This window comes from Entelurus aequoreus, linkage group LG17, assembly GCF_033978785.1.
Source record: "Entelurus aequoreus isolate RoL-2023_Sb linkage group LG17, RoL_Eaeq_v1.1, whole genome shotgun sequence".
Classification (NCBI taxonomy): domain Eukaryota; kingdom Metazoa; phylum Chordata; class Actinopteri; order Syngnathiformes; family Syngnathidae; genus Entelurus; species Entelurus aequoreus.
The window spans coordinates 27,810,102-27,820,260 of NC_084747.1; the positions used below are offsets into that span (position 1 = coordinate 27,810,102).

Sequence of the window (10,159 nt, forward strand, 5' to 3'; positions counted from 1 at the left end):
TTTGCAAATCACTGTATTCCGTTTATATTTACATTTAATTTCCCAACTCATATGGAAACGGGGTTTGTACAACCAACGCTGGCAATTGTTATACTGCTGGAAATAAGTAGAGTATGCCTTATTTTCATTTCTGTCAAGTAAAAGAAGCAAAGTGAAAGTTACTGAAGGGCTGAGCCCCCAGTCAGCTGTGTCCCGCCTCCTCCTCCACAACCCCGCCCCCGGACTTCTATAAAATGCCAGTGTGTGTGTGTGTGTGTGTGTGTGTGTGTGTGTGTGTGTGTGTGTGTGAGGAACACGCCGCTGTGTGACATTAGCGAGGAGGCCTCTCCCTGCTTGGACGCTAACATGTCCGATCCGGTCAAACCTCGGACGTCCTTCCTCATCGACGACATCCTGTCCATGAAGGACCACGCCGCACGAGGATGTCTTCGGACGGCGGACGGATGGGAGGAAGACGCTGAGAAGTTGGTGGAAGAGACTGGTGAGCAAGACTTTTCTTTGCAAACTGTTCCTACGTGCCCGGTGAGTAAAAGCCCCACCCTATCTCGCACATCTCAGCCGCGTCCCTGGACAAGACCTGTCCCGGCACGTCCCGGTCCGACTGCTCCCCGGCCACGGGCAAAGCCAAGCGGTCCCGGGCGGCGTTCACACACCTGCAGGTGCTGGAGCTGGAGAAGAGGTTCAAAGAGCAGAAGTACCTGTCGGCCCCAGAGAGAGCGCACCTGGCCGGCGCCTTGCGGCTGACGGAGACGCAGGTGAAGATCTGGTTTCAGAACCGCAGGTACAAGACCAAGAGGAAGCAGCAGGGGTCTGAGTTGTGGAAGGACGCGTACAAAGTAGACGCTCTGGACCCCACGGCTCTCATCAGCACCTTCTGTCGGTACGGACCCTTCTTGTGGGACTGCAGGGGGCCATGGAGGCCCACCTTGTGGTGAAAGTGGGAATAAAATACCTTATCATAATAGTCTGTATATTTCATGTTTGGTACATGATAAGTTGTTTTATTGCAGATGTGAAAGTAAACATTACATCTCTTTAATGACATTGCTGTTATTTTAGTATAAATAGCATAATTATGTTAATTTACCAAATTTTTAACCACATTTTTACCTAGTTTAACCTTCTTTTTACATACTTTTTAACAAGGTTTCTGGCGTAAACACTGAAGATAACAGAATAAAATATTACAATGTGTTATTTCATCGCTGTTATTATAACAGTATGTATATTTAATGTTTTGGTACATGAAATATTTGTATAAATAAGTTGTTTTATTGCAGATGTGAAAGTAAACATTAAATATCTTTAATAACATTGATGCACATTGTTGTGATTTTAGTATAAATAGCATAATTATGTTAATTTACCTACTTTTTAACCATATTTTTACCTACTTTAACCTTCTTTTGACCTACTTTTTTAACAAGGTTTTTGGCGTAAACACTGAAGATAACAGAATAAAATATTACAATGTGTTATTTTATCGCTTTTATCATAACAGTATGTATATTTAATGTTTTGGTACATGATATATTTGTATAAATAAGTTGTTTTATTGCAGATGTGAAAGTAAACATTACATCTATTTAATAGCATTGATACACATTGCTGTTATTTTAGTATAAATAGCATAATTATGTTAACTTACCTACTTTTTAACCACATTTTTACCTACTTTAACCTTCTTTTTATCTACTTTTTAACAAGGTTTCTGGCGTAAACACTGAAGATAACAGAATAAAATATTACAATGTGTTATTTGATCACTGTTATCATAACAGTATGTATATTAAATGTTTTGGTACATTATATATATGTATAAATAAGTTGTTTTATTGCAGATGTGAAAGTAAACATTACATCTCTTTAATAACATTGATACGCATTGTTGTGATTTTAGTATAAATAGCTTAATTATGTTAATTTACCTACTTTTTAACCACATTTTTACCTACTTTAACCTTCTTTTTACCTACTTTTTAACGTTTCTGGCGTAAACACTGAAGATAACAGAATAAAATATTACAATGTGTTATTTGATCACTGTTATCATAACAGTATGTATATTAAATGTTTTGGTACATTATATATATGTATAAATAAGTTGTTTTATTGCAGATGTGAAAGTAAACATTACATCTCTTTAATAACATTGATACGCATTGTTGTGATTTTAGTATAAATAGCTTAATTATGTTAATTTACCTACTTTTTAACCACATTTTTACCTACTTTAACCTTCTTTTTACCTACTTTTTAACGTTTCTGGCGTAAACACTGAAGATCACAGAATAAAATATTACAATGTGTTATTTGATCACTGTTATCATAACAGTATGTATATTAAATGTTTTGGTACATGATATATTGGTATAAATAAGTTGTTTAATTGCAGGTGTGAAAGTAAACATTAAATCTCTTTAATAACATTGATGCACATTGTTGTGATTTTAGTATAAATAGCATAATTAAATTTTTTACCTACTTTTTAACCTTCTTTTTACCTACTTTTAACCACATTTTTGCCGTGAACACTGAAGATCACAGAATAAAACATTACAAAGTGTTATATGATTGCTGTTATCATAATAGTCTGTGTATTTAATATTTTGGTACATGATATATTTGTATAAATAAGTTGTTTTATTGCAGATGTGAAAGTAAACATTACATTTCTTTAATAACATTGATACACATTGTTGTGATTTTAGTATAAATAGCATAATTATGTTAATTTACCTACTTTTTAACCACATTTTTACCTACTTTAACCTTCTTTTTAACGTTTCTGGCATGAACATTGAAGATCACAGAATAAAATATTACAATGTGTTATTTGATTGCTGTTATCATAACAGTATGTGTATTTAATGTTTTGGTAGATGATATATTGGTATAAATAAGTTGTTTTATTGCAGATGTGAAAGTAAACATTACATCTATATAATAGCATTGATACACATTGATGTTATTTTAGTATAAATAGCATAATTATGTTAATTTACCTACCTTTTAACCTTCTTTTTAACCACATTTTTACCGTGAACACTGAAGATCACAGAAAAAAACAATACAAAGTGTTACATGATTGCTGTTATCATAACAGTATGTGTATTTCATATTTTGGTAGATGATATATTCGTATAAATAAGTTGTTTTATTGCAGATGTGAAAGTAAACATTACACCTATTTAATAGCATTGATACACATTGCTGTTATTTTAGTATAAATAGCATAACTATGTTAATTTACCTACTTTTTAACCACATTTTTACCTACTTTAACGTTCTTTTTACCTACTTTCTAACAAGGTTTCTGGCGTGAACATTGAAGATCACAGAATAAAATATTACAATGTGTTATTTGATTGCTGTTATCATAACAGTATGTATATTTAATGTTTTGGTACATAATACATTTGTAACTAAGTTGTTTTATTGCAGATGTAAAGGTAAACATTACATCTCTTTAATAGCATTGATACACATTGCTATTATTTTAGTATAAATAGCATAATTACATTTTTTAACTACCTTTTACCTGATTTTTAACCTACTTTTAACTTCTTTTGATTACTTTTTTAATCACATATTTGGCGTGAACACTGAAGATCGCAGAATAAAATATTCCAAAGTGCTATCTGATTGCTGCTATCATAATAGCTTTGTTTCATATTTTGGTACATGATATATTGGTATAAATAAGTTGTTTTATTGCAGATGTGAAAGTAAACATTACATCTCTTTAATAGCATTGATACACATTGTTGTTATTTTAGTACAAATACCATTATTACCTTTTTTAACCTACTTTTAACCTTCCTTTTACCTACTTTTTAACCACATTTTTGGCGTTAACATTGAAGATCACAATAAAATATTCCAAAGTGCTATTTGATTGCTGTTATGATAATAGTATGCTTATTTAATGTTTTGGTAGATGATATATTCATATAAATAAGTTGTTTTATTGCAGATGTGAAAGTAAACATTACATCTCTTTAATAGCATTGATAAACATTGCTGTTATTTTAGTATAAATAGCATAATTACCTTTTTTACCTATATTTTACCTGATTTTTAACCTACTTTTAAGCTTCATTTACTTATTTTTTAACCACATTTTTGGCGTGAACACTGAAGATCACAGAATAAATTATTCCAAAGTGCTATCTGATTGTTGTTATCATCATAATTTGTTTTATATTTTGGTACATGATAAATTGGTATACACAAGTTGTTTTATTGCAGATGTAAAGGTAAACATTAAATCTCTTTAATAGCATTGATACACACTGCTGTTATTTTATTATAAATAGCATAATTATCTTATTTTACCTACTTTTTACCTTATTTTGACCTACTTTTTCACACATTTTTGACCTGAACATTGAAGATCACAAAATAAAATATTCCAAAGTGCTATTTGATTGCTGTTATCATAATAGTTTTTTTTATATTTTGGTACATGATATATTGGTACAAATAAGTTGTTTTATTGCAGATGTGAAAGTAAACATTACATCTCTTTAATAGCATTGATACACATTGCTATTATTTTAGTATAAATAGTACATTTACCTTATTTTACCTACTTTTTACCTTATTTTTTACCTACTTTTTCACACATTTTGACCTGAACATTGAAGATCACAGAATCAATTATTCCAAAGTGCTATTTGATTGCTGTTATCATAATAGGGTTTTTTATATTTTGGTACAAGTACATGATATATTCGTATAAATAAGTCGTTTTATTGCAGATATGAAAGTAAACATTAAATCTCTTTAATAGCATTGATAAACATTGCTGTTATTTTAGTAGAAATAGCATAATTACCTTCTTTTACCTACTTTTTACCTTATTTTGACCCAATTTTAACCAATCAAAACACTGAAGAGCATAAAAAAAACAATGTCCTAATTGATTGCTCTTATCATAGTAGTCTGTATATATAATCAGAATCAACTTGATAGGCCAGGGGCCGTATTTATCAAGCTTCTTAGAATTACTCCTAAGAAGTCTGCTAAGAGTTGACTTAAGAGTAAAGAAATTCTTTGCTGAAAGCTGCACTTAAAAGTTAGTTATCAAGCGTCTTACTCACACTTTCAGCGAAGTGTAGGACTGAATCTTAAGTGTCACACTCAGAGCTGAATTACGACATCACTAAGTGCCGTAAACGGAATTTTAGGTGACGTCATTTCTGTGTCCGTAGAAATGACCAATCATGGAAGAGAATCCCTTGTCTAAGAATAAAGAAATATCTTAGAAATATTTAAGTGGACAATGGGAGTGTATATATTGACAATAAACTACAAAATAATACAAAACAAACAAACAATATTGGCAATGAATCAAAAATAAATGTTTCCTTTTTGTTGCACCTTTCCTGCTCCCAGACCGTAGTCGAAGAGCGCAGGGGAGACACTTCTCCAGGGCCGATGTATGCTCGGGGCAACACCCTTCACTTTACCCGGCAGTGGGTCTCCACAGTGGACGACTTAAGGGTGAATGATGAGTCCGGCCATTAGTTACAAATCTTGCTTTATTGATTGCATGCACACAGCCAATCCAACACAAAACAAAACAAACTAGTTCCCGCCCGCACTCATGCTACCGCTTCCTCTCTTCTCTCGCCCACACACTCACTGACGTCACTCACCTCACATGCTGTCACCTATTAAAGGGCCACAAACACACACATACGCTACTCTCATAACATTTTCTTTCCAATTCATTAATTAGGCAACTCATTTGAAACTGGTGTGGGTGGCTCTATATATACTAGCCTACTGCAGCCACAGGCAGAAATCAACATGGAATCGGAAATTATTAAATCTGTGACAAAAATAATACCCGCTCTGTCTAAACGATACCGCTTGATCAGCTGCTCGTCATCAAACAAAGCCAGGACATCCTTCCGCTCCCTGAACGTTCGCGCACGTCTCTCTCGCCTCAGTGCCATCCCCCGCTGGCAACTACTAACCACTTAGGACACTTCTGAAGGTCTCTTAAATATCGTGGAGAGTAGGAGTGATTCTTAGACTTAAGAAAGTTGATAAATAGCTTTTATTCTTAAGTTTGAGAGTAGGACAAAATTTCGCAAATTCTCAGGACTTAAGTGTAAAATGGCTCTCTAAGACGCTTGATCAATTTGGCCCCAGGTATGTTTAAAACACAAAGAACTTGGTAGACTGTGCTCCCTTTGCACCACGTAAACAATAAAAATACCAATTCACTGAAATATAAACAAGTACTTAAATAACTAATATGTGGAAGGATATTTTTGTTAAACAAAAGGATGATGAAATGAACATGATTAATGTTTTGATGTATTGATAAATTGGTATAAATGAGTTGTTTTATTGCAGATGTGAAAGTAAACATTACATCTCTTTAATAACATTGATAAAAATTGCTGTGATTTTAGTATAAATAGCAAAGTTACTTTTTATTTTCTTCTCCCTCCTATTCACCTACTTTAAAGTTATTTTGTAACTCATGTAAGTTATATTGACATACTTTATGTCTGACGTCAGTAGGAGCGGAACACACTGCTTGTATGGACGTTCCAATATCGGACATTTTCAACGCGATACCAGTTTTTTTCCCCCGATATCGGATCGGGACATCCTCTAAATGTAACAACAATGGTTCTATTTTAAAGGGGCTGTGCGCAACTCACTCAGGGTTACGTTTTGTACCCTAGAAAATATAACAAGAACACCACTGACTCGTCTGTTACCATTATTAGTTTAACAGAACCTATACATTTTTAAGTATATACGTTAGGTCAGAAAAAACGCATAGGCTATATCATCCCTACAAGCCTGCGAAACAGGCTTGTAGGGATGATAAGTGTTTTTTTCCTGACCTAACGTATATCCCGGTATTGAGCACTGTATAACGGATAAACCACAGAAACCTCGACTACATTTTTAAGTACCGGTATATATATTTTTCACTAATTATATTGAATAGAAACTACTCGATGGTCCGAAGAATTTGATTGGCATTCGGGCTTGTCACGCAACGCTGTTTCGTACACACGTACACATAAGCAAATAACAATCAGCAGTTTTGTTGTTATTTCTGACCGAATATGCTTTAATGAAAGCTAACATTAGCCATCACAAGCTTTTTCATTCCAGTCAATAAAGCTATAAATATACAGGCTATATGTTATTTATTTTTTGACATCTGTGCAACAATATTGCATCATAAGTAGCCTGTTTATCTCATCTACACGTAGTCTGGTTAAGATAACGCTACGTCGCTAACGTATCATTACAGCTGTCATTGAAGTTGTCTTGTTGTTATTTATGACAGTCTATACTTTTAATGATAGCTAACGTTAGCCAGCATGAGCTTTTACCTTTCAGTCTATAAAGCAATAAGTACATAGGCAATTCAATTATTGCATCATAAGTAGTCTGTTTATCTTTTGTTGTAAAAAAAAGATGTAAAAATAATAACACATAGCCTGTATATTTATATATTTATAGACTGGAAGGTGTTAAAAGAGAAATGTATATAAACTAACCTTTGATTCTGAAGTTTACGCGAATTAGCTTTGTGTGTTGTCAGCTCATGATAGCTATTTGGAAAGCTAACATGAGCTATCATTAAATGTATTTTCCACAGTATCGTGATAACAAAGAGACAACTCGAATGACAACTGTAATGTAGCGTTAGCGATGTAGCATTAGCGATGTAGCGTTAGCAATGTAGCGTTAGCTTAACCGGACTTCATGTAGAGGATATAAACAGACTACTTAAGATGCAATATTGTTGCACAGATGTAAAAATAATAACACATAGCCTGTATATTTATAGCTTTGTAGACTGGAAGGTGTTAAAAGAGAAATGTAATAAACTAATCCTTTAATACGTAAACTTCAGAATCAAAGTTTAGTTTATTAATTTTTTCTTTTAACACCTTTCAGTCTATAAAGCTATAAGTATACAGGCTACGTGTTATTATTTTTACATCTGTGCAACAATATTGGAATATAGGAATAGCTAAACATGCTTACACCGTAGCTCACCGGCGTCAAAATGTAAACAAACGCCATTGGTGGATCTACACCTAACATCCACTGTAATGATACCAAGTACAGGAGCGTATCTAGTCGATACTACTACGATTACGTCGATATTTTTTGGCATCACAACATATGACCAATGTATGATCCTGTAACGTCTTAGTATCGGCTTGATACCTAAATTTGTGGCATCATCCAAAACTAATGTAAAGCATCAAACAACAGAAGAATAAGTGATTATTACATTTTAACAGAAGTGTAGATTGATTGATTGATTGATTGATTGATTGATTGATTGATTGATTGATTGATTGATTGATTGATTGATTGGACATGTTAAAAGAGAAAATAAGAAGATATTAACAGTAAATGAACAAGTAGATTAATAAACAATTTTCTACCACTTGTCCTTAATAATGTTGACAAAATAATAGAACGATAAATGACACAATATGTTACTGCATATGTCAGCAGACTAATTAGGAGCCTTTGTTTGTTTACTTACTACTAAAATACAAGTTGTCTAGTATGTTCACTATTTTATTTAAGAACAAACTTGCAATAATAAACATATGCTTAATGTACCCTAAGATTTTTTTGTTAAAATAGAGCCAATAATGCAATTTTTTGTGGTCCCCTTTATTTAGAAAAGTATTGAAAAGTACCGAAAAGTATCAAAATAATTTTAGTACCAGTACCAAAATCAATCAATCAATCAATCAATCAATGTTTATTTATATAGCCCTAAATCACAAGTGTATCAAAGGGCTGCACAAGCCACAATGACATCCTCGGTACAGAGCCCACATACGGGCAAGGAAAAACTCACCCCAGTGGGACGTCGGTGAATGACTATGAGAAACCTTGGAGAGGACCGCATATGTGGGTAACCCCCCCCCCACCCCCACCCCTCTAGGGGAGACCGAAAGCAATGGATGTCGAGTGGGTATTGGTATTGGGACAACACTAGTACACACGCATGGGAATTGGACTACACCAGCACAGATTGAGATAAACGTTTGAAAATAATAACACTTCCATATGTTTCGCATAATATGACCCCTTTACAACACTTTAGCGCCCTCTAGGCATCCGCATAAAGGTCGCAAACAGCCCTTTTAATTTGGAGGCTGTGATTTGATCAAAGTAAAATACATAAATAAGTAGCCTCTTTCACACGGTAACTTGAATCATAGAAAGTGTGTACTGCAAACGACAGTCTCAATGATAAACATCTTGTTGAATGGAAACCTCTGGAATCCGGACATGGTTATCTATTATTTTCCAATCCAGTCTGTGTATGTCATCACGTTACGTTGTGCAGGTGGAGCCCGAGAAAGGTCCAAGTGAGTGAACAAACATGAGACAAGAAGAAGAATAGGGACAGATTCCTTTACCAGAGCAAGTAATCAGATTACTCAAGGGGCGCAAGGTAGGACTGAGTCATGATTCAATGTAATGGTTGATAGAGGTCAATCATGGATGAAGTAGTAAAAAGTTTAAAATGAGCTAATTGTGACTCATCATACCAACACCAACCAATCATCATGGATTTGCTCAGTTTCTATGGATGTTCTCTTTCATCCAGCTCTTTATTTTTTTGGAATGGATTCGCAGTCCATTTTCTGTCTTTGTCGCTTGTAGCTTTAAAGTAAGCTACTGAGCTACATGGCTCTAAAAGGAGCTAAGCTACAGGGAAAGCTACTGGTTAAAAAAGTAGCTAAGCTACTGATTAAAAAAGTAGCTAAGCTACTGGTTAAAAAAGTAGCTAAGCTACTGGTTAAAAAAAAAGTAGCTAAGCTACTGGAAATGCTACTGGTTAAAAAAAATTAGCTAAGCTACTGGTTGAAAAAGTAGCTAAGCTACTGGTTTAAAAAAATAAGCTAAGCTACAGGAAAAGCTACTGGTTAAAAAAGTAGCTAAGCTACTAATTAAAAAAAGTAGCTAAGCTACTGGTTAAAAAAGTAGCTAAGCTACTGGTTAAAAAAAAGTAGCTAAGCTACTGTAAATGCTACTGGTTAAAAAAAATTAGCTAAGCTACTGGTTGAAAAAGTAGCTAAGCTACTGGTTAAAAAAGTAGCTATGCTACTGGTTTAAAAAAAGAAGCTAAGCT

The 10,159-nt window shown here is 33.9% G+C and overlaps 1 protein-coding gene across 1 annotated transcript; it reads left to right on the plus strand.

Moving 5' to 3' along the window:
- The first annotated feature begins 288 nt into the window (after positions 1 to 288).
- Positions 289 to 3,342, plus strand: nkx3-1 (NK3 homeobox 1). Its single transcript, XM_062024198.1, has 2 exons — positions 289 to 481; positions 559 to 3,342. The coding sequence occupies exons 1-2, from the start codon at positions 346 to 348 to the stop codon at positions 933 to 935; spliced, it is 513 nt and encodes a 170-aa protein (XP_061880182.1). The 5' UTR covers positions 289 to 345; the 3' UTR covers positions 936 to 3,342.
- Positions 3,343 to 10,159: the final 6,817 nt, after the last annotated feature.

Excerpts from the sequence above, each read along its gene's own strand:
- nkx3-1 (XM_062024198.1), top strand. The coding sequence starts at position 346 with ATGTCCGATCCGGTCAAACCTCGGACGTCCTTCCTCATCGACGACATC. Across the intron at positions 482-558 it reads GAAGTTGGTGGAAGAGACTG|CCGCGTCCCTGGACAAGACC; the intron begins GTGAGCAAGACT and ends CGCACATCTCAG.